General features: G+C 40.7%; 1 protein-coding gene across 5 annotated transcripts in view; it reads right to left on the bottom strand.

The window, feature by feature from the left end:
- polr3b (polymerase (RNA) III (DNA directed) polypeptide B) overlaps positions 1 to 25,282 on the bottom strand; it is a 41,567-nt gene that overhangs the window by 1,261 nt on the left and 15,024 nt on the right. Inside the window, exons 14-31 of one of the 5 annotated variants that reach the window (XR_009795504.1) lie at positions 24,902 to 25,102; positions 23,846 to 24,008; positions 21,561 to 21,714; positions 21,284 to 21,358; positions 21,107 to 21,205; positions 20,703 to 20,830; positions 18,622 to 18,831; positions 16,652 to 16,810; positions 16,043 to 16,160; positions 14,141 to 14,283; positions 10,080 to 10,183; positions 6,410 to 6,576; positions 5,963 to 6,076; positions 5,664 to 5,837; positions 4,102 to 4,240; positions 3,911 to 3,957; positions 3,749 to 3,798; positions 427 to 508 (exon numbers count right to left, since the gene is read on the bottom strand). Coding sequence is in view for 2 of the 5 variants with exons in the window: in XM_061823484.1 (XP_061679468.1) it covers positions 4,111 to 4,240; positions 5,664 to 5,837; positions 5,963 to 6,076; positions 6,410 to 6,576; positions 10,080 to 10,183; positions 14,141 to 14,283; positions 16,043 to 16,160; positions 16,652 to 16,810; positions 18,622 to 18,831; positions 20,703 to 20,830; positions 21,107 to 21,205; positions 21,284 to 21,358; positions 21,561 to 21,714; positions 23,846 to 24,008; positions 24,902 to 25,102 (2,139 nt within the window). In the remaining 3 variants the exon portion in view is untranslated. Of the gene's footprint in view, positions 1 to 426; positions 509 to 3,675; positions 3,799 to 3,910; positions 3,958 to 3,977; positions 4,241 to 5,663; positions 5,838 to 5,962; positions 6,077 to 6,409; positions 6,577 to 10,079; positions 10,184 to 14,140; positions 14,284 to 16,042; positions 16,161 to 16,651; positions 16,811 to 18,621; positions 18,832 to 20,702; positions 20,831 to 21,106; positions 21,206 to 21,283; positions 21,359 to 21,560; positions 21,715 to 23,845; positions 24,009 to 24,901; positions 25,103 to 25,282 lie in introns of those variants that run through there. The other 4 variants (XM_061823484.1, XR_009795502.1, XR_009795503.1 and 1 more) reach the window with 4 other exon arrangements.

Here is a 25,282-nt window from a genome sequence, read left to right as displayed (position 1 = left end):
TGTACTTTTGAGTTTAATGACGGCTACACAAACTAGCCTCAAAATATACATTTAGGACATATTCTGGTACAGAGTCATTCAGCAATATAAAGCGTGCAGCAGGGCAGCAACACTGATTTCCTGTCAGCGGGTTTATCACCTCAACCTTATTTTGGTGTGCCTCAGACAAGTAGGGGACACAGTCACAAAAGGGGGTGTCGGGGGGAGAGACGAAAGAGAAGAGAAAGTGAGTGAGAAAGGGGGCGGCGGGGTAAAAGTGTAAAGCCCCAGGCTGGTCGCGGCTCTGATGGAGTGCCTGAGAGCTGGAGCAGGGAAAGCTGTGATTAGAATATGAATGGAACCACAGGAGAGGAGGAGAAAAAGGAGGAGGAGGAGAACAAGAAGAAGATGACGAGGAGAAAGGAGGACTACGGCTGAATTACTCACCACAACGTATAGCAAGGATGACTTTTTCACTGGACGTTTTTATCTTTTTAAACATGTTTCCCCCCGAAAGGCACCTGCGAAGCTAAAACACAAACAGGCACATGCGTAGGCAAAGACATGTTAACAGTGCCAGAGGTGGGTAGTAATGCAGTATATTTACTCAAGTAACATTCCCCATAAACTGTACTTGCGTCGTACTTTTTACTTTCACGTAGGTATTTATGTGAAGGACAGATACTTTTAAATATTTGGATGACTAATATATACTTTTATCCGAGTCATATTATAACAGCACTCTTACTTGAGTATATTTGACTACCCTACCCACCTCTAATAAGGGCACATAAAGACGTAACACACAAAAGTCCAAAAAGGAGCATGTCATTAGTTGCAGCCAATTAAGGGCAGGTGCATCCTTCCTCTCATCACGTGCATGCTCACAAACGGATGTGCACGCCTTTTGTCCTGTTGCTAAAGTCCCAGTGATGTGTGTGTGTGTGTGTTGCATTCAGCCTTTGATGGGAGGAAATCAAAAGTCCTAAAAAGGGATTTTGTCAATACAAAGCGGGTTATGACATCATCACAGGATCTTAGATCAGACAAGCAAAACAAGTCATTTTAATCATGGCTTCAACACTCTATTCAAAGTGGGCGTGACGTGGGATTTCTTGTTATTACAAAGGGTTTATTACACTTCTTTTGACAATTTAACTTCTGTGCAGATGCTTCACAAGTACCGAGAAATAGAATCCATCCATCCATTTTCTTAGCTGCTTATCCTCACAAGGGTCGCGGGGAGTGCTGGAGCCTATCCCAGCTGTCAAGAGGCAGGAGGCGGGGTACACCCTGAACTGGTTGCCAGCCAATCCCAGGGCACATGGAGACAAACAACCGCACTCAAAATCACACCTAGGGGCAATTTAGAGTGTCCAATGAATGTTGTATGTTTTTGGGATGTGGTAGGAAACCAGAGTGCCCGGAGAAAACCCATGCAGGGACGGGGAAAAGATGCAAACTCCACACTGGTGGTCCAGGATTGAAACCGCGACCTCAGAACTGTGAGGCCAACACTTTACCAGCTGAGCCTCCGTGCCGCTCGGTAAATAGAATATGCTAGAAAAGTTCATTTCAGTTATGCAATGGGAAGTGAAATTTCATTAACATGAGCTTTAAAAAGGGACTTGACATTGGACTTTTTAGATGCTGCTTTTATTTGACCAATGTTTTATTTTGCGTTATAAGAGCAGTACTCTTAAAAAAAGATAAAAAAAAAAAAACTGTCAGAAATCCCCCGGATAGCCACACAGACTAGAATTAAGAGGACATTACGACTGAATTGTGATTAAGGTTCATTTTTTTAATTACACTGCTTTGTAAAAATGTATTGATGTTTGTTTAATTATAATATTGAACAGTCATTTATGACACCAGCTCCATTTAAAAAGTAAAAACCTTATTCACTATATTCCAGTCAGTCAGTCCCCTACAAAAGTATTGGAATGGGAAGCTCCATCCCTGTTTAATTTTATGCTTACTGAAGAGATTTGAGTTTCAAATGAAAAGATGAATATGAGACAAAAGTTCAGACTTCCACGCTTTTATTTCATGGTATTTACATCGAGATGCGTTAAACAACTCAGGACAGAGTGAGCACCTTTTGTGTTATGTCACCCCCTCATTTCAAATGAGCAAAAATATTGGAACATGTGACTGATGGCTGTTTCTAGTTATTCAGGTGTTGCATTTAAGATGAACTGCTTTAAAAGACAGTGTTTGTTTTTGGCCTTGGGTTTCATCTGTGAAAACTTTATCAAGGGGAAAAAACTTAAAGGTCTGAAACTGCCCAAATCAACCACCAGACCTTAACCAAATAGAGCATGCAATTTATCTCCAGAAGAGGAGACTGAAGGAAGAAACCTCCAGAAACTATCAAGCACTGAAAGAAGCTGCAGTAAAGGCCTGGAAAAGCATTGCAAATGAAGAATGCAACAGTCCGGTAACGTCAAAGGGTTGCAGGGTTGATGCAGTTATCACAAATAATGGATACGCCACTAAATACCAAATTTTTCCATTGCAAAGAGGTGTTTTGAATTTTAACTCGACGCTTTTTTTCTGTCCAATAAATAGAAAGTCTGTTGTTTGATAAAATCGAGGCTGCGGAGTGACATGCTCCCCAGTTCTCTACTAACAGATTCAACTCTTTTCGGCCCCCACCCATCCGTTATTTGCTGAAGAACTCCAATAATTTTATATGGCCAAAGGCCATTCTAAATGTCTTGGTCTTGTTGTCATATTGATGCCAATCAACTCATTAATGCCAGCTATTTTTAACAACTTTGATTTTTGAAGGCCTACAGAAAATTGTGCTCTATAGCTATAGAAACAGTCTTTAGTGCCAGAGAGGATGCCCTGCTGCTCTCCGGTAAAGATGAATATGGATTAAGATCATGATAATCCAAGTCTCAATGTCCATTGGCTGTCCATGTTTGAGGGGAAGTGAACCACGATATGGTACAATCTCCCTGTGGGCTTTCGAATGCTCGACGCAACTTGTATTACATGCCGTTTGTTGTCGTAGCATCGCCGCTTTACCATTTTGTGGGAAAACAATAACGATGGTACAGCATCATTCTTTTTGCTCTTTGCAAAGACTGTTTTAGACTTTGGTGTCTATATTCATCCATGTTTTTTTTTTTTTATCTTAGTGTCCATTACTGTTTCTCTCAACCACACTTCTACAGGTCCTCACCACACCCACATGGGCCCTCAATGGATGCCGTCTTCCTCTTGATTGTTCTGATAAAGGTCTGATCAAAACCACTGCAGCCATTTACTTTTAATTTATCAAATCAAAATCCTTCAAGGCTTTAATTCTTATTTTGGAGTGGCATCAAAGCCGCCATTACAGTTTCTATTAAAATACAAAAATAAAATCAAGTGACAATAAACAGATTGATTCGAGAAAACTAATACTGTACCTTTCTGGCACTAAATGAGTGACCGATGTTGAAATGAGGGGAGGAGCTTCTATTATACAAGCTATTGGAAAGGGTTAATTTGCCACCATCTTGTGGTATCTTTTGGTAATTCCAAAACCTTTGGTGGGGGCGTCAATAGCTATAGATTTTTGCTATTTCAGCAGGGCTTAGTCACCATCAGCTGCAAAGAGCATGGTATTACTGTACCATATAGCAAAAATAATGATTTTGTATCAATATACTTACAAATGTATCTCTTCAATATGAAGTCAGAACCAGTTTAGTTTCACAGGAAACTATTATTCTCTTTTATGAATGGTAACAGGTAGACACTGGAACTGTACCTTCAATCATCAAGTGAAAGAAAATTTTAAAGTTCTGCCAGTGTACACCGCTGTCAAAAGAACAAAGACATTATTTTTAGTTCATAATTACTATTTGGTAAAAATCCATAAAAAATTAGTACTTAAATAACAGTGGCATGATACAGTGGAGGAACATTGTACCTTGAAGTTTGACAGGGTTCTTACAAAGTCCTGTGCCTGTCAATATTCTGGTAAAATGAAGCAAAGCAAGATTTGAATGTGAGAAACTAAGTGTTTATTATTTACACAAACTTAAAGCATACTGCTGAAATATTAAACATGTGGAAGAACAGAAAGGGCAAAAAGGAAATGTTTGGCTTGTGCCTGTTTACTTGGTGCCGTCACTCGTTGTAGCGGGACAGCTTGAGTCGAGGGATGATGTTCATGGACTGCAATTCCTGGAAGAGCAGCTTGCAAGCGTAGGGAATTCGCAGTGATGACACGTGACACGACGACTTGCAGTAGTGACACCTGTGCGTGGGGGGAGGGGGTGCAGAGCTTAGACAACACAGCTGCAACCACATCGAAAAAAAATAATTGTAGGGACTGACTGAACATCATTTTGGTGTTCAAATATACAATGTTTAATTTTAGGTGCGAAACTTGAATTTGCGCACAAAATTCGAAAAAGTTTGGGTTTAAACCAACACGTCACCAATGCTGTGCTTATTGCAGTTGTCACAGCATACACTGAGAGTCCACTCCCTCTTTTGTGAGTTTGCTCTGGATACGTTCCAAACACAAGCGCAAAAAAGGCATTCTGACTTTAATTTCTGTCGACAGCAGAGGATAATATTGCCAAACATGGCAGATCCATGAAATTATTGAACAACTGTCCAATATGTTTATTGTAATTTCCATCCTACAAGCCGCGACTTTTTTTCCACACGGTTTCAACCCTGCGGTTTATGCGGTGATGCGGCTAATTTGTCCATTTTTTTCTAACGGCCGATTTGGGAACTCGAGCGGAAAAGATAAGAATGAGATCGGTGGAATATATGTGCCGAGGAAGTGACTTTTACGGGCCCTGTTAGCCTTGGACTAGCATTGGGGCTGTGCGAGCGTGTTGCTGCTGTGTGACTGACTTGTCTCAGTGATATTTACTGGTAAGTTTAATTTTAACTGATCCTGTTAGCATTAGTGCTAGTGCGGCGGTAGCATTAGCACTAGCTTTAGCATTAGCATTAAACTCTTTCTGTGTACCCTCTTTCTTTGTAAATATCTCGTGTTTGAATGTGGGTTTCAATGTGGGCACTTGGGGCTTTTATATAGCTGCGGCATGTATGCATGTACAAAAATGGTATTTCCTTTACAAATATACTGGGTGAGGCTTATAACCAGGTGCGCTCTGTAGGCCGGGAATTACAGTAATTCTTATCCCATCAACACAACATTAATCAGAATATCTTGTTTTGAACAGTGGGGTCACTTGTATGTATTCTTGGAAGAAGATTTTTTTTTTAAGTGTTATAAGTTTAATGGATGTCGGGAGTAAAACTATGAAAATAGTTTTCTTTTAATAAGGGGTCTATATTGCTTGTGTCTGTGAAATGTATAAATAAACAGGAGTTCACTGTACTTCACAAATGGACAAAGCCAAGAGCTCCCACTAATTCCACCTTGGTTCTCCATGAATTGTGCACTGGAATTACCATAATTCCCAGCCGACAGAGCGCACCTGGAGCTAAGCCTCGGTACACAAAAAGAGTTCAACGCTAGTGCGGCCGTGCTAACATGGCGGTGCTAACGCTAACACGGCAACGCTAACGCAGCGGTGCTAACGCTAACTAGTGCTGTGAAAAAAGTCGCGGCTTGTAGGCCGGGAATTACGGTCTGAGTGCCTACAGAACTGAAACGTTCTCCTACGACAAACTTGCACTGTTGCATGTCATACCAGCCAGAGTAACCCAGAAGGCCACACTGTCCACACACGTCGACCTCAAAGGCATCGCTAGAGATCATGAGGCGCTCGAGCAGCAACATGCTGGCACCGTAACCAATCAGACAGTCGCGCTCCATCTCGCCCAGACGCAGACCTCCGTCTCTGGAACGGCCCTCCGTCGGTTGCCTAAAAATAACATGGGGTGGGGGGGATATATATATATATATATATATATATATATATATAAAACAAAAAGTGTTCTTTGCTCAACCCCCTCCAAAATGTTGTGGATATATAAGAAGTAGTCCAACCTGGTTAGGACGGCTCGAGGACCACGTGCTCGAGCATGCATCTTGTCTAAGACCATGTGCTTCAGCTTTTGGTAATACACAGGTCCAAAGTAGATGTATGCCTCCAGAGGCTCACTGAGGGGATACAATTTAAAAAAAAAAAAAAAAAAAAAGGAAATTTGATTGACACTGCCAAAGAGACGTCTGTTTTTGCGGTCCTAGCTGGCAATGGCATAAAACTTCAAAATAAATAAAGAAATAAAATAAAGGTAAATGTAAAAAAAAAAAATAAAAAAAAAAAAACAAATTCTAAAAGAAATTCTACACTCGCTCTCATTATTGCAGATTTTCACCAATTGCTGGTGCGCCTGGAACAAATCCCTGGCTACAAATGGCGGTTCGCCGCACAATCATAAAGGAAATAATTTCAATCAAGAAAGCAATGTGATGTTGATGATCATGTATTACCCAGTGATGCCAGAGGTGACATAGTCTTTCCCCTGGTAATTATATCCATAGCGGATCAGGTCCTCGCACACATCCTTCACCTTGCTGCCCCCGAAGGCCGTCCCGTAGTGGAAGCGTCCATCTAGGACTCCCGCTTTGCCAGCCAGCAGTTCAATGAGCTTCCCCACCTGAGACGAACAGGTTGTGTTCATCAGCACAACTCTGTGTAATGTATGTTTCCTTCCTTGCAGTCTTTGGCCACGGGTTGCTAAGAAAGTGGATGCTCATAATATGGACACCCACTTAATAAACTAAGGAAACTTTTTTTTAACCCAGCCCCCTAAAAGAATCGGATGTAATAATTGTTTGGAACTGGAATCGGGACCGGAATCACTCAGATTTAAGTGAGGCTCAAGACTAGCCAGGTTCGAGGAAATATTTGAGATTAGAAAAAAAATAATAATAATCTCACCGCACACCATACAGTATATCTATCCATTATTCAACATTCACATTCATAGAGTCATTAATTCACACTCACCATGCCTGTGAGAAAGTTAGGCAAATGTATCACTGCACACCATCAAACAAAAATATTACAAAAAGTATTTACAGTGTTCACTTGTATGTTCACAATTGTCGACTAATTTATGTGCTGATTTTCTTATGAAAAATTTGTCACTGGCTGAAAAACTCATCTACAGTTGCTGATTTGTGCTCAGGGGAAGGCCTTAAAAGTAAAACTATTGCTTCATCGTTGATTAATTGAATCAAAAACGATTCCAGCGGTTCCTTGGTATACGAAATTCATTAATTCAAATTAATTCCCTGACCATACTCATAACTCAACACACTCTTTCCCCATTGAAATGAATCGAAATTTCATTAATCCATTGTATCCTCTCTAGTTATTTTTTTAACATGTTTAAAATAGAACAAGATGATATTGCACTTTATGAAAATAATAAATAGAATGTGAGGCATTAAACACTACCCAGTAAGTTGTGGTAGTATAAGTTACTTTTTTTGTAGAGTACTGAGGGAGTATTGTTACATTGTCTGTCTATATGTGTTGTTCCACCATTTACGTTCAACTTGCTTCAAGGGTATAAAACCATGACTATCGATGCTTACTGCTCGCATATGAGGGGCATTTTCTATTATTTGTCAGCATTAAGCTAGCGGGGCATTTTTTTAGACAAAGTGGTTTGGTTGTTTTAAATATAGAATGTGTGTTTCTCTTATTTTTATGTTTAATTTGCAAGTAAAGCTCAACTGCGAGTGTCATTTTGTGAAACTAAGACCCGATGGTCTTTCATGAAACTTTTGGGGAATCACCGCGAAAGGTAATAGGTGTACCCCCGGCGTGAGGATGACTGATTTGGGCAATCCTGCTGAGGTCGCACCCACACAACCCCTGACCCTGCCACACAAAAACCGACACCTACTCTTCTCTTGGGGTGATGTCCTCCCCAGCCAAACATTGCTGAACTCTCGCCATGGTGACGGCAGCAGCTAGCAACCGCACTGGCAGCACCAACTTGAGCTGTAAAGATCACCGCTGATTTTACAGGCAGAGACGCTCCAAACGTCTTCTGTGCACGTTTGATAAAACTTGTAATACTCGGTTGGCGTCTGTCGCCGCGGCAACGACAATCTGTTTGTCAAATTGCCATTCAGTCAAAAGGACGAGAGCCCTGGGAGAGAATGATAACCTCGGGGGGAGATAATGAGGCTTTTGTCACCCTAACCACACAAAGATATAGTTTTAAATAAAAAAATATTCTCCCACAAATTGGGAGTCTTTGTTTTATGTTTAGTTAAACTCCATCGCAAATTTCTATGACATTTTATTTTTTGTGTACAGGGGTACCTCGATTTACGAGTGGCTCAAAGCTCAGGCATTCGAATTACGACCTGTTGCTTGGTGTTGGAAGCTCAAATTATGAGTTATGAATTATGAGTGAGCTTCAGATACACTCATGCACGAGTGAACAAAGTATAAACAAATAAAAATAAAAATCAAGGTACTGTAATCAAAGTCATTAATGCACTTCCAGACTTGTATTGAATGGGACAAATTGTGAGATATACACAAATGCAAAATAAGAACACTTGCCAGGAGCTGCTGTAGGCCACAACTCAAACCCAGATTTGCATATATTGCGTGTTTTTGTTGGGGTTTTTTTCCTCCCTATTAATGAAATGGTGGTAACATTTTGGGGGCTGAAACGGATTAATGGCATTTCAATTCATTTAAAAAGGCAAAACTGATTTGTTGTATGAAAAAAAATTTGAGTTACGAGGTTGGTCACATAATGAAATGAACTTGAAAGGTCACGTATGACCGTCCTTCCAATAAGGCAGCATTTGTTCCATAATCGATTAATCCCTCAATTAATTTTTTATTCATCAATAAATCTGATGAAAAAAAACTTTCAATTTCCATCCCTTTTGATTCCAAAACAGGACATTATTCCATAATGGCAGTGGACAAACTAGGAGCTAAGTAAACATCTAGAAGCTTTTGAAGCAATAAATTCAGAAAAATATATATTAAAAAAATGTCAAATAGCTTTACAAGAGGCCATGAACCAACACAAAGCATACAAATGTATGATATAATGTATCATTCAATATCTGCTATAAATGATAAACAGAGGAAAAACTGTTGAGCATAATCAGATGAACTCAAAAACATTTGATTATCCTTTGCAAAACCCAACCCGAACCCAATCTGTCCTGCCTCACTCATACTCGTGTCTTCACTACAGCCATGTTTCACAACAGGAACACTACAAAGCCTATTCATTCTTGCACATGCTTGTTTTTAAAAGTTTTGGTAAAGCGTCTCTTATTACCGTAATTTACGGCCTATAAACTGCGACCCCCCCGCCCCCACACACACACACACCACACACACACGCTTTCAACCCTACGGCTTATGCGGTGATGCGGCTAATTTGTGCATTTTTTATAATGGCCGCGAGTGGAAAAGGTAAGAGTGTGACCGGTGGAATATATGTGCCGAGGAAGTGACTTTTACTGGTCTGGCCCTGTTAGCCCTGCGGTAGCGTGTTACTGCCGTGTCTCAGTAATTTTTACCGGTAATTTCTTTTAACCGGCCCTGTTAGCGCAGCGGCCTTAGCATTAAACTCTCTGTGTACCGTCTTTGTAAACATCTCGTGGTTGAATGTGGGTTTCAATGTGTGCCCTTGCGGCTTTTACACAGCTGTGGTGTATGTATGTAACAAATGGTATTTCCTTTACAAATGTACTGGGTGAAGCTTATAACAAGGTGCGCTCTGTAGGCCGGGAATTATGGTACAATGAAAAAAGTGCTAAAAATGTAAAATGCATAGTACATAGTAAAGGGGACCTCGGGTTTACGGAGTTTCAACCCAACCTGAATATCTTTACTGGAATGCACTTTTCTTTATGACTAAATCCTACACAAACAAAGCAGTAAAGTCCTAATTACAGAAAATGTCTATGAAAAACATTTTTTTTTGACATTCTCAACACACGTGCGTACGCGCACACACATTAAACAAATGAAAAACAGACCACATTCTTCCGTAGTTGCTCAAACTGGTTCATTAGGTGTCATTTGTGACCACGAAATTGCACATCAGCGCCATCATACAACGTGGATCCCCGGCGGTCGCGATAGACGTTGAAAACTGCTTACCGTCATCCGGGAAGGATATCCGTGAGGGTTCATGATGATGTCAGGACAAATGCCTGTGTCACAGAACGGCATGTCCTCTTGGGGTACGATGAGGCCACAAACCCCTGAAATATATTACACATTACTACCGTTGTCACCTTCCATTGCATTTCGTGCTCCTTCACTATATTGCAGAACATCATTCACATCACGCTAAATCATATTTCTTGGAGCATTTTTTTAAATATGTTTATAGACCAGGTTGGGAAACATACAAACTGCAGTAACCAGCTGCAAACAGATTTACCTCTCCCTATTCACAAATTCAGGTTCATTATTTTTGTTTTTTTACGTGAAAACAATCCCCAGCTATTTGCTGAAAAACTCACAAGTTTGCACTTTTGTGCTCTTTGTGAAAAGCCTCAAGGTGCCACAATATGTTGCCAAATTCCCGTCTAAAACAGGAACGACATCTCATTGCAATCACCTGTTTATTTTTAAGGACACTCTATTACGATAAGTGAGAAATTACATTTCTACTTCTCAACTTTTCATGTCCCCCCCCCACTATTCGTAGTAGGGCTCAGTCCCTATGACCCGCAAATATGGTGAACACAAGCTAATAGATCTGGGGGAAAAAAAAAAAGTCTAAAAATCAAAATCCTTATATTATAATGAGAAGGCATGAGTTAGGTATGAACAATTATTTTTTTTTTTGTTTGCCACTGATAACTTGCGGCTTCTCCAAACTGATACTAATAGCTGACATCATTTTTTAATGGTTTATATCAGGACCGCCCGAACTGATGGAAACCTGGAGTGGGGACCCCGTACTTATGGAGATTGTCAAAAATGGGGTTGTATATCAAACAGGTCAGATAATGGAATTAATGTCTTTTTTATTCATAGAAAATAAAATTAGCAGGATGAGACAGCATAGGATGAGAATACATGATGTATCATATTTCATATGGATACCAGGTAAAAATAAAACAAACTTATATTTTCACTACAATGAGCTTGCAATTCGATCAAAATTATACTATTGATAACTCAATCCCCCCCCCACATCTAAATAATACACAGGCTCAAATATACATATTTTTATTTTCAACAATGTAAGAATTTAGGTAATCTATTCATCTAAGATGACATGCCGTGGTGACCCCTAACGTAACAAGCCGAAAGGAAAAGAAGAAGACCATTCATTTAAATGTTTATTTAGAGATTTATGTTGGAATTTGTCAGATTTGTTCCCCAAATTTTGATATTTGTGTTTTTTTGGGATATTTATGTAAATTCTGCCAGATATTTGTAAGTTTTTGGCAGGAGAGTACAGTTCGGTACCAGCGAATTCGACTACAGGGAGTCCTCGGGTTAAGATGATCTCGACCTCAGATGTTCCGACTTTACAACGCCCGTCCCCCGTCCTCCATTTTGTCTGGCTAATGATTGTCCGTGTTTGGTGCCGGGAGTATCTTTGCATTTTTCGACTTCCTTTTTAGACATTATGGCCCCAAAGAAGAAAGCTGTGTCTTTTAGCAATGCTTCTGCAGCCAAAAGCAAATCCATTACTATGGAAATGAAGCTCAAGATCATAAAATGATTGGAGAAATGAGGCAGACCAACACCACCAAGGTTTCAATTGGTCGACCGTGGTGACAATTATTAAAGACAAAGCCCGTGTTTTAGCGCTTGTGAAGGGTTCTGTTTCTATGTCGTATACAATGATCACAAAACAAGGTTCGTTGATACTTGTCGAGATGGAGACGTTTGAGCAGCAGGTTCTTTCGCAATAGCTAAGCACAGCCTCCCATTCGTCTTCTCCATCCACCTCTCAGCAGTCATGCTAAGTAGATTATCTTGTTTTTTTTCAATGTATTTGTTTTTTTTATACAAAGTATTTTGATGTAAATTCTGACTTTAATAGTGGAATCCAAGTTAAGTCGAAATTCGAGTTACGTAGCTACTGTAGGAACGGATCTCAGTCGTAGACCGAGGACTCCCTGTATTTCTAGATTTATTCTCTCTCCCCCTGTTTCTTTTTTTAGAGAGGACCAACCATGAAAACACTTCTTGGTGGTTTATCCCCATTTATTAAGGTATTCTTTGGGGTTGAAAAAATATAGAGAAATTGATTTCCTCATTATATAAGTATCCATTGATATTCGCTATTTTCGGTCTGGCCCAATCAATATCCTCTGTGAATAGTGGGGGTCTACTGTAGTTGGTCTGTTAGATCATTTCCTCCCCCATGTGGACAGACGGGCTTGCCTTTATGATTCATGAAGCAGCCCCATAGCCGAGAGTTAAATGTTTACGGAGGGGCGCCACGGCACTCTTGCCTGGCCAGCACAAACAGATTGTGGACCCATTTGCAAATGAAAAAAAAAATAAAAGAGGAGCTCAGAAAAAGAATCGGAGCAGGAAGTGAAAAAGGGCTTAAACTCGACGGCGAGAGCGGGATTATACATGGACGACCCCTCTGTTCGGCTGAGAGGAAGTGGTGGGGAGAATGTTTGGAGAGGAGATACTGAAACCTCTGCACGTAGTGGGGAAAAAAAAAAGATAAATCCCTTTTTTGGCCTGCCTGGTCCGCGCTACTGACTGCTAATGTCGGGCAGGATGTTGCGACAGGATGTTGACCGGCAACAAGTGGCGCGTTTTACTGGAAAGTCGTCCAGGAGCAGGAAGCTGCAGACTGAATGGGAGCGGGACGAAGGCCAGCATAGTGAAAGAAGTAGGGGCGGGAGAAAACTTGTCAAAGAAAAATATATAGAAAGGCGGGGAAAATATTGGGGAAGGTGAGCGGCGAGGACCGGCCGGCGGTTCCCATGGCAGACGTACTCGGTGTTATTTGTTTTGGATGAAAGTGATGATAAAAGAGGCATGAAATCAGCAGAGAAAGGAGGCAACAGTGAGGGTCCGGCACCCTCCATCACAGCCCTTACAGCTCCATGCTGACGGCTTACACAATGGACCAGCCCCCTCCTCCTCACTATACACACATACATACACACACAAATGCATGAATACACGACCTACAGCTGTGTGTAAGTGTAAGTGTGTAGGTGTGCGTATGTGACCAGTAAATAATTAACTTATTCTGCTCTACTGACCAGGACTTATGGGACTGGTCATGAGAAGCTGGAGGACACTCACGCTCACCTTCTAATTAAATAATGAAAATTTACACTTCAGTTGGAAAACTAAAAAGACTACTAAACCTAAATTATCCAAATTTGGGCAATTAATCAATTTTTGCATTTACATAGGTTTTGAAAAAACAGATTTTTTTCCCGAGGGGCAGAACTTTTACTTACATAATATGGAATTTTAAAAAAGCATATTTCTATTATTTCGTTGGAAGTTGATACTTGGGAAAATCAAGGGTTTTCAGTTTGCTTGGTATATGAAGGTCAGAAGTGATGAAAAAAAAGGGAAACCGGTTTTCAATAATGCTGTCGATTGTCTTTTAGTGAAATAGGAAAAAGTAGATTAAAAAAAAAATCTGAAATTTTTGTAAAAATATAAAATATCTTTAACTCTACACCCAGATCAGTTCGTCGTAATAGAAGCCAAAATTACTTTTAATTTACTAAGACGCACTTAAATGTGGGGAAAGAATTGCCGGTCTCCTGTTAACTTTTTATGATAGTTTTTATTTCTCTACAGTAATTGACAACCTCACCAACCTCCCCCTGCTGGACTAACCCTCAAGCGACCCCGCGCTCTCCGCCACGACGCGACACAGAAGACATTGTCCCATCCCAAGCTGACCCCCCTGTGGCCACAGCCCTAATGAAGAAAGTAAATTATGCATGGCGCCTGTTACCTTTTTTAAAAAAATTATGTTATTAAATCACCATAGAGGCACCTCTATAGAGGAGGTTCCAGCCAAAAATGAAGGCTGTAAACACTTTTTTTAGGGCTAAAATACTGCTGGCTGTTAAAAAATTTGCATATTCCGGCACAGAACAAAGCGACAATTAACTGTAAAGGGTTGTTGAATGGACGATGGGAGGGAGGAAGGGACTTAACAACCTGTCTTGTGGAACAGGTTCCACTTGCCACTCGCTCACCTTTCTGTCCATGCCTACTGCTGAACTTGTCTCCGATTTCGGGCCTCCTGGTCTGCCTGAGTAGAATCTTGATGAGGAAGGCATCTTCGGCGTTGGACGAAATCATTACCTTCTCAATATAAGAGTCCGTTGGGCCCTTGTAGCTGCAAAGCAGGAGGGCAATTCATCAATAACAAAAGCATTTATTTCAATGAAAATAGCATGACATAAAAGAATTTCAATGGAAAATGATAAGCAAAATATTAATTTGAGCAGGCAAAGTGGGAATAGGTGAGTCGTGATTTTGGAATTGAAGAGGGTAAATTAGTCTGTTTCAGAGGTTAAGGGGGAGGGAGTTCTAACGATGATTTATCCCATTAAAGGGAATTGAAATGCCAGTTTCAAACGCCTATATATCTCCATCGCTATTATTTTGTTCTCATTAAAAGGAAGTAATGGTCCATTGTGTAAAAGGAATGTAAAGAAAGTTTTTTTGTAGGCGTAATTTTTGTATATTTTCCCTGTAGCTTTTCCGTTCATCCGAGCAGCGGTGGAGCTGAAGCTTTTCTTGTGACTCAAATTTGGCTCACAACACAAAGTAAAAACAAAACGCTCGAAAAACCCACAGTACCACTTTACAGTGAAATAATGATCATCGCGCAGTTAACTCACAAATATACTTAGTGTGACATCTGAGCTTGTTTATTTGAACACAAAGCTATTAAAGTTAAGAATTATGAAGATAGTTACATCGTACATTTTTCCTCCGAGTGGAAGAGCATTTTAGTTTTTCTACCTCTCACTATAAGTCACAGGCATGACTACAAGGACAAAATTATTTTTCACAAAATTTTGTGTCCAATTAACCCTGGAGAACCCAAGACGTCCAAATCCTCTTTTAAAATTTTATATACTAACTAAATTAATCAATAACCATCAAAGAAACATAAAAACATCCCATTTGGAAAAATTTACTTCTTTACTTCAGGTTTAGAGAATGGGTCACATATGACCCAGTGGGCCTTAACTACCAAAAAACAATGCATTTAATGCAGACAAGTGAGACGTTGGGCTTTAACGGTAAAAACTGTAACTGTGGTGCGTTACACTGGTCATGTGACCCCATGGGTTCTCTCGGGTTAATTTAATTGGATACTTTTCCACAACATACCCGTTGATCGCTCACGGCACACTGCAGGTCAATTCAGATTTTTCGCGCAATGTGAAACCATGTGTACCCTTTCAATTTGTCATATCAGACCCAGGCCTCTTTCAAATGTGGCTATAAATCAGCTATGTGTCTGATGAAAGTTCAACATGGACACACAAGTTACGCATATCCAACCTGTATGTCATAAAAACGCAACAAAAGTCACAATCGTTTGACAAAACAGAAAAGCAATGGTAGACAAAGGAGCAGAAAACATTCAGTGGCCAAAACATGAAGCTTTAAATCTTATGTCTACCAGAAAATGATGGCTCTGGTTAATCATCCTTAAAATTGACACAAATGTGTCATGAGGAGACCAACTTGAGAGGCCAGACTTTCTTCTGCCAACACGACGCATGATGTTTGTGCGCATGTGCAATGTGAAGTGCTCTTTTGTGCAGTCGCTTTGGTTTTGTAAAGTGAACGACTGCATAAAAAGACTGGATTTAACAAAAAAATCCAAACTGGACGTCATACCCTGCAGTGTTAACGTAACCTGATGTGCCGTGGAACAATGGTTGGGAGTCATTGCTTTGAAATGCATGACAATTCCCACTCAGTGAATGTGAATGGTTGTCTGTCTCTAAATGTGCCCTTTAATGGACTGAAGGCTAGTCCAAGGTTTGGTCTGTCTCTTCCCTGAAGTCAGCTGGGAGAAGCTCCAGCACTTTGAAAAGGATAACCAAAAAGAATGGATGTCGTATTACACTCACCTGATCGGCACTTCTCTGTACTGAGGCTGGCCTGGCTGGGTGCTGCCCTCCAGTGGCGTCTGAGTGACAGTCGGCATGGATTTGTTGACAAGCACCTGCTTGTTCTCCACCCGCTCACCTGTAGCACGACACGGAAGCAAAAAACAGAGTTGCTAGTTAGAGGGGGTCCTCACTTCACAACAGAAGTGACACTTTTGAGGAAGAGGCAGCTATAATGTGTCTTTGCCATGTTTCTGCTCTTTTGAGTGACAATCAGAAATCTCCAGTTAAATGAGAGGTTTTGCGATTTCTTGACTATTTTTACTGATTATGGAGGTGATATACGGACATTTGTCTCAGTTTTTCCCCAAATCCGTTTATTTTTTTAGGGGTAATGTAAAGTTTGAAAAGCTATTAGTTTTCAGAATCATAGTTTGTGGTTTATTTAAAGTTTAAAATGGTATTATACGCAATTATAAATATTCCGGGGGGCATCAGCTACATGTGACTTTTCACTAATCAGGTAAGGCTCTGGCCCTAATTCTGCAAATAGCAAGGGTTTGCGGTATCAACAATAGTCCAATATAGTTGAGCACACCAAAGCACGCTGCGCAACCGCCAGCTACTCACCGGGAGAGCAGATCCCGTCAGCGTCAAGGATATTGTGCCTCCAGATGGGCTTTCTGGTGGCAGCATCCAGCATGGGTCCCAAGACCTTGTCAAATGTTTGATTGGTGTAACGCCGTAGTGTACACTTGGCGTTTTTGTACACAAGACACCGACCAAAGCCTGGAGGTAAAGTCGGTATAAGTGGTGAATGGTCACGAACAGCAACACTATCAGAAACACTGACCTAAATCTACTGTTAAATGGAATTTTAATTAATTTGTTAAGTCTATTCCCTTCACTTTGTACCATTTCTCTTGGCTGCAATGCTTCTAATCAGTGTATGTGGATGCTAAGAGTTTTCTTGTCCAATGAGATTTCCACCTTTATGTGTTGTCAGGTTAATATGCCCTGTACAAGACCTTCAGAATCAGTAGTGCTGGCTGATTTAACCTCAACTGTATTAGCAATGGGACTGTTTCTTTATCCAATTCGATTTCAAATTTGTCTTCTCAGGGCCAATGAGCAGGTCAGCGATGACCTCTGTATTTTTACATCCTCTGATTGACTGGTTGGTCAATGCCGATTGTTATAGAGCTCGTACACCTACGTCACCGAAATCACGTGACTGGCCATATCGCCGGTCAAACAAAGCATTGTTCAATGCTAAGTCAGTTGAGACGAAACAAAAATATGTCTTATAGCACGGCACCTACAGTTTTGTCCGGTACCGTTGAACATTTAGAAGGTGATAATAAACGAAGGTACATGGAAAAATGAGAGACACTTGGCACAGAGGACCCATATTTAATGCCAAAGACAATGTTTTTGCGGACAAGAAAGTGGACTGTGAACCCACTTCCGCTTGTCTTGGACAACTGGATCAACACATGTTTCTGGTGAGTAAGTCGTCAAGATTTACACAGAAGAGTTTGAAAGCCTATAAAAATCTGGACGCATACAAATATTTCATTGCAGGATCAGTTCTCAATCAGAAATAAATCCCACATAGTGACGGGTTGACAGCTCGTGAACGCGGAAGCGTGTTTGGCCACACGTTAACCTTTGCCGGAATCCATCGCTATTTTCAGCTATTCCTCAATACAAATACCAATATTTAAATAAATGACCCCTGGTTTTATACAAACTCGCATTCATTAACTATGATTAGAGGGAAAAAAGAAAAAAAAAAAAAAAGAGGACACAGTCATCTCCACGGAACGTACACAGAAGCGATTGCGGCCACATTTAACCTCCGTAAATCTCTGCGACAGACAGGGTTTTTTTTTAATATGCATTGTTCTTAAATGAGCCAACTTGGCATTATAAATACTTCTTGGGAATTTGAGATTAAGAAAAATTCCTATCTGAATAAAGTGATCGCTACACAGGTGTGTGTGTATTTTGGTTGGGCACCATTCATCATGTTTAATTGCCGAAATCCATCGATATTTTCTGGTCTCTTCAGCTGGTATGCCATAGAATGATCTCCTTGAATATCTGTCTCGTCTGTTGTGACAACCAACAGCACAACAGGTCTATCAGGGTATTGTAAATATTTTCCTCCGCTCACACAATGTCGAGCAGCTCTGTTTGACCGGCGATATGGCGCCGTGAAAATGGTGACGTCACCTGCACGAGCTCTTTTGCCAACATCAACTAGCAAAACACATCAGTAGTGATTTCAACTTACAATTACTAATAGGCATCTTCTGTTGAAATTATGCACTTTTGAAATCTGTTTACTAGATAGACATTGATTCTGAACTATTTCAGATGATGTGCGTGGTACATTTATGTGCTGTTATATAGCATTTTGTAGAGTATTAAGGACTTTTATAATTGTCAAGTAATGATGGTGGTGTTCAGATGTATTAAGTCAGATAAATCCCCACCGAGGGCCTACGTACCAAATACATGTCTTGACACTGGGCTTTAATGCATCAACAAGTCTGGGACGAATTTTATCCGTTATATTGCCAAGACTCCCTCACCTCTGTCGAGTGACGCTTTGTTGAGGACCAGTGCATCCTCAATGTCGTAGCCACTGTAGCTCATCACGGCCACAGTGGCATTTTGCCCAGCTGGCAGCTTCTCGAAGTCGATTAGCTCGATGGTTTTGGTTTTAACCATGGGCCTCTGAGGGTACGCCAGAAGGTACATCAGCGTGTCGATGCGGTTCCTCTGGTTGTAGCCAATCGTACCTAGAGATAGGAATGCTCACTTTTCATTGCCACTGTTGGAGATTTATTATGTTGGTTCTACCTTGAAGGTGCAAACGGCCACCATTGAATGCCACTTATTGTCATTGTACCACTGCACAATGAGATAGGAGAACCCCTCCTTTATCAGTACATTCATAAAAGCAAAGTAAAGAAATAAAAATAAGAACAAATGTGTAAAATGAAATGCATAAAATGTATTGCACAAGATGTTGAAACCACAAAAATTCACAGAGGCACAGGGAGAACATGCGAACTCCACATGGGTGTGGGCAGATTTGAACCCAATTCCTCAGAACTGTGAAGCTTGTGAGGAAAAGCAGTCCAGAAATTGTATCGATGATCTTTGCTCATATATACACAGCGCAACAAAAAGGCGGTCTATTTTTTTATGAATTTATGATTTCTTTTTTTTTTAATTACAACAAATCCTATGTTTAAAATGAAATCTGTTTATTTCTGTGTTTTATAATTTATGGTGTTTGAAATTGCGGCACTAAAAACATTTCTAGACAAGTGAAAGATACTGTAATATAACTCCTATTTTGCCAAGCAAAAAGATTTTTTATCTGAATACTCGATTATTCTAAATTGTTTTTAAGTGGGTAAGATATTAAATAGCTGCAGCCTTAAATGAAGGTTTACAAATTATAAGTTTGTCTTTTAATGAGTGTAAATGTAGTTAAAGAGTGTTGGAAGTTCTTTCTTTATTGCAGATTTATACTGGGGGTCTGGATAGTACCCCCAGTGATAAATTGGTATTGGTAATTTTTAAATGTCTCACTACTTTCATAGCTTTTTCAATCGTCTCCGAAGTGCGGATTTTTTTTTTTTTTAGGGGATTTTACTCCACGAGCAAGGCGGAACAGGCCAAGTTATGGCATAATTAATGGCCTCTCTGGGAGCCTTTGACATTTGTCACATGCTATTACTTGACAATCAAGCTACAAGCGCAGAGCCTGTGATAATAGGCCCAGGCCGCACAAGCAGATTTGCACATGTATAGGTTTGTCCGCACAAAACAGAGCAGACAGAGGATATTGGGCCAAATATAGTTCCAGTCTGTCTTTTTTGGAAAGAACGGTGGGTTGGTGGGTGGGGAGGGGGGCGGGGGTGGGTGGGGGGGTTAAAGAGGGTCTGAGGGGGTTACGAATGTTAGCGGGGCCGTTTGGGGAAGTTGTGGTTACCAAGGAGTCGCGGGTGCCCACTCGGCGCGCTTTCGCAGCTGAGCACACCGACCCCCGCAAGCACAGCCAGTGCAGACACAATGAATTGCTAATGACACTCGGGCTGACTGGCAGGGAAAGGGCCTCCGCACACACACGGCACAATGAAGAACCTACGCAAGCGCCCCATGTTTGATGTCCATGCGCAACTGAGTGCGTGCACCCACACAGACACACACATGCACACACAAGGAAAACAATCAATGTACACGTATGCTGAGTTTATGCATACTATTTCTGCTCTTTTCTTTGGTCTGACTTTAAACTGCGCTAATAACAAAGGCTGTGTTCGGCATCACTACCTAGCCATTATACAAACTAAAGTTTGGTATTTTTTAGTGCTAATCCAACATGCAGTGTTATTAGATTGGGCCCACGCACGCACACATCCACAGTGCCATGAAAAAGCATTGGCCCCTTTCTCAAATTCTAGGAATTTTTCAGTTTCTCCACATTAATGTTTAAGTTTATCAAATAAAAATGTCAGACAAATATAACCCAAGCGAATTTTGGATGCTGCTTTTAAATAGTTGTTTCATTTATTAAGGGGAAAAAAAAACCTAATCAGTTACCTACCCCTCTGTGGAAAAGTAATTAAAACTACTCGCTCAACTGTGTCTGCCTTACCCATGGCTTGCTTGCCCATAGCACACTGATATGTGTTCCTGGGCGACTGGTTGTGGTGGGGGTAGGGAATGAGGCCAGCACACACCCCCAGAAGTGTGAAGGGCTCAATCTCCAAGTGGGTTGTGTCTCTACAGAAGTAAAATATAACGTCATTAAAACACGGGAAAGGCTGGTTAAGCGAAGGGTTTTGATACTGCATATAGTTGTATTTTCTACAAAAGTGCTCCTGTATATGTTTGTATGGTTTGAATACAGTTGTAAGAGATTCGGCGTGTGATTAGCTTTTTTGGAGCTTGTCTTATTTTGATTCACTTATTCCAAAAAGACTTTTGGGATGGTTGACTCACATTCAAAGCGGCATGAGCACGTGTATGACAGAAAAATTTGGTTTCAACACAACTCACTTGTTCATCATGTGCTCGTAAAGGGCGATCTGACAGTCATTCTCCTCGTTGACATCCAGGTATTCCACCAGACCTTCGTGCAGAAAGTCCTCAAAAGATCTGGGTGTATAAAACCACAAGTCAGACAGCGCCATCCAAACAACAGCCGAGATCTTACGAATGTGTGGCAGGCAGTACCTGTAGCCCTGCGACAGATCCTCAATGTGTTTGTTTTTCACCATAGGCTGGCCCTTTTTCACGATGATATATGGTCTACAAAGTGAACAAATAGGCTACTGTGGTACTGTGACCAACAAACACGTTTTTCACTTCATTCAACAGTCAGAGAAGCAACCCACAATACAAAGCTAAAAAAAAAAAAATTTTTTTTGTTGGGCCATACGGTTTTAAAAGGTACCACTCTAGAAGTATGTAACTACAAAAACAAAAGTCTCCAGGAGAAATTAAGACAAACCTGCAGAGGCGCCCTCCATCCGATGAGATGTACACACAGCGGTCGGCCATATTGGTGGAGATGGACACAAACTCGTTGATGAATCCCGCCCTGCGCATCAGCCTGAATGTGCTGACCAGCTTGTGATAATCTCGAATGACGCCGAGAATGTTTCCTGTGAATCACAGAAGAGAATGATTTCAAATATATTGTCTCTGTTCAGGAGAATAAATTACGAGGGCTCCCGCCGAAAGTGAGTTGGGACAGACTCAAGTTAAAAACGACAAGTGTGACAGAAAATGGATGAAGAGATGGGAGATTACTTTCATAACAAGAGCAGCTATCATGTATATTGTGACATTATGGGGTAAAGGTAGGAATGTTATTAAATATCAGACTCCAAAAACACGTCAATCCTCTGCTGATGTCTTGGAGGTTTCCTCACAACAGTCAGTGGAAAATGGGGCTAGCCTTTGTTACCTCTTCCTCTGAACTCTGGAAAGCGGCAACATACATGCCAGCATCCTCACAGTCTGTATATTTTTTTAAACTATAAAGTTGCAAAATGGGAAAGTTCCAAAGATTTTAGGATCGGTATTCATTGTTCGTCAATTTTTGCTATTTGCGTTCGGCTTGCTGGATGAACGCTAACGTACCGTTCCTGCTGAGATGGTCTTCATATCACGTCAGACAGGCGAGTGTCACTGGAGAACAGAAAAGACTGCATGTGTGTGCGTGTGTGTGTGTGTGTGTGTGCATTTGCCTGCACAGAAAAAACACTGAAGGGGTTAAACACCTGCTGTTTGTGGCTAATTAAATACTACGGCAGCTAACATCATTTGTGACAGTTATCAGTAACCACACAAACACAGAGTAATTAAAAGCATAGTAAACTGCTGCTGTGAAATTAATGACAAATTAAGAACAATTAACATTTCCCTTCATGTGCTCACACAGAGGATTAGAATTTGCTTTGAAGTGATCCAAACCAGTGTTTCCCAACCTTAAATGAGCCTACGCATGAACTGTATTTTACATTGGAAAAAAAAAACAGTCTACTGAAATAATCTCATCTAAATATATGTACAAATTAAACTAGTGTGAATGGGCTTGTTTATCTTAACACAAATATATTACATTATATTGTTGCATGAATGGCAACAGGTGGATGAACACTTTATGTTACTTGTGTCGTCTAATGATTCAGAATCAACTTGATTGGCCAAATATGACACATGGAATTTGTCTCCGGCTGTTGGAGTCATTGGCAGTAAAACAGTACGCAGCCACTATGACGAAATGTACATTTAAGCCATGGAAAAAGTAGTGTGGAGAGTTACTAAGCAATGAAAGGGTTCCACTAGTGGGGAGATACTGATATAATGGTAATTGTGCAAATGATGGAAAGTAGTCAATCAATTTAACTTGACTAAAAGTACAATGATCTGGTACAGGGACAAATGTGAAAATGGTGCAGACACGAGTGGCTAGAAGTAATCAATAACAGTACACACATTTTGCAGCTATAAAACCGTGAGTGTACAAATAATGTAAGCATCCCAACAGAGAAGTGTAAAATAGATTGTTGGTATTCGATGATGCGGCTGGGTGAGTTTTGGGTGTGAAAGTGTAATTTTCTAATCTGCAGTAGAAGTTATTAAAGTTTATCACCTAGTCCTTTATTTTTCTCTGCTTGGGAGAACGATTCGGTTTAGCTTGTTAGTGACTGTAATTCTCCCCAAACGGACACAGAGTCATGAGCAGCAAACTGGTTTCCCATATTTTCTGAATAATTTCGCTCTGTAATGTTGATTTCTTTTGTCAGCTGGCTTCTGGCCTGATTGTACAGACCTCTGTTCTCACACTAAAAAAGAGCTGTCTTTAGCTTAGTGAAGTTGGCGAAGTTTTATAGTGAACCATGGCTTGCTATTGAACATGCAAAATGTTTTGTTGAAAGACACACGTCTGATGTAAAATTATACACTAATAGTATCCATATATTCAGTCAAGGTGTCAGTTGAAGATTCAAAGACTCCATTCGGTATAGTATAAACAACCTCGGAAGTTCTGTCTTAGCTTCATCAGTTCAATGTTTTCACCACAGGCTTTAAACATTTACATTTGTGCCCATACGTTGGTATTCAGTGACAAAAATACATTTTGTGGAGGAAATGCTCAATTTTTAGACCACAGAACTAAGTGAAATTGGATAAATTACAGCGGTACTTCTGATTATCTCTCCTGGCAATGTAATCCAAAGGAAAAAGCATCTCATGCTCAACGTATGTATGCCGGGAATGTTTTACCATTGAGAAAGACGAGGAAGACGCTGGGGTAGGAAAGCTCTTCTCCGCACAGCAAGTTGACATCCTCCACACCCAGGTTGAAGGCCAGCTTGATGATGGGACCGTCTTCCATGTCAGTGGTGATGTGCGTCATCAGGGCCAAGTTTTTCACCAGCCCGCAGGCCTACCAGACCAAAATGACAACAGCAAATGCATTTTTCACATTGAAAAGAATTGAAATGCCATTTATCTGTTCCAATCAATACTCCTTCAGTAAGATGTGATACCAATGTCATCTTAGTACAAAATGCTCCTGTTTTGGTTCTAAATGTAGGCAATAGGATTTTGCTGCTGCTCAGTGCAGGGATGGATCTTTTATAGTGGGATACAGAGCCACTGGACAACCAAAACGTTTTAATAATCATTGACTTTTTGCTTGATTAGCTAGCTGGTTTTATTATTAAATATGTCTACACAAATATTTCATAGCTTTATCTATAATGACATCTTGAGTGAGTGTCCTTTGAAGATGTCAACATGGTCTCTCCCTTTCTTTTTTCTCTTTGCAGCCCTTAGAAGAAAATGTTTGACATCCCAAAAACCTGTGGTTTTATAAAGTCCCTTTACTGTTGATACTGTAGTTATCATGTGTTGGATGTATGCCTGTAAGGGATCGGGTAGAGTGAGTGAGGTGAGGAGCTGAAGTTGGCCAGTTAGTCTGTGTATGAGCGTCTGGGCATGAGTGATGGCCAACAGCACCAGCGCCTTCTGAGTTTTCCCATTTTGTCTGTCTGTTGAACTTTGTCCTTTTCAATTACAGTTGAAAGCTCATTGGCTCGCTTTCCCACATGAAAAGGATTAATGTAGTTAAATTGCAAAAATGTTATTGTCTTACAATTACTTGTAACTCAAATTTTGGCAACCAAAACAAAGCGAAAAGTTCAATAAGTGGCGGCTCATAACATAACATAACATAACATAACATAACATAACATGTAAGTTGGCACACTTGAAAGTGAAGGTGCCGGTGTACTGTAAGCAACCAAAGCAATCGTGTGTGTGTGGACGAACGCTCACCTCGCCTTCAGGTGTATCGGACGGGCACAGCATGCCCCACTGTGAGGGCTGCAGGGAGCGCGGCCCGCTGACCTTCCGGGTCTTCTCGAACTGGGAGGATATACGGGTCATCATCCCCAGAGCCGAAATGTAAGAGAGACGAGACAACACCTGTGTCACGCCCTGACGGTCCATCTTGAATCTCTTCAGGGACCAGTTGCCCTATAACAGGAAGACTTATTGAATATTTTTCAGAATAAGTCATATCCATGTTTGACCGACCATCCATATGTGCATTTTCTGTAATGCTGTACTTCATTAGGGTTGCGAGTGAGCTGTTGCATACACTAGCTGTCTTTGGATAGGAGGCGAGGTGCACCCTGGACTGGTTGCGAGCAAGTC

Source organism: Syngnathoides biaculeatus, chromosome 6, assembly GCF_019802595.1.
Source record: "Syngnathoides biaculeatus isolate LvHL_M chromosome 6, ASM1980259v1, whole genome shotgun sequence".
In the NCBI taxonomy this organism is placed as follows: Eukaryota; Metazoa; Chordata; class Actinopteri; order Syngnathiformes; family Syngnathidae; genus Syngnathoides; species Syngnathoides biaculeatus.
The sequence above is the reverse complement of the archived record's forward strand: the minus strand, read 5'-3'. Positions and strand labels throughout refer to the sequence as shown.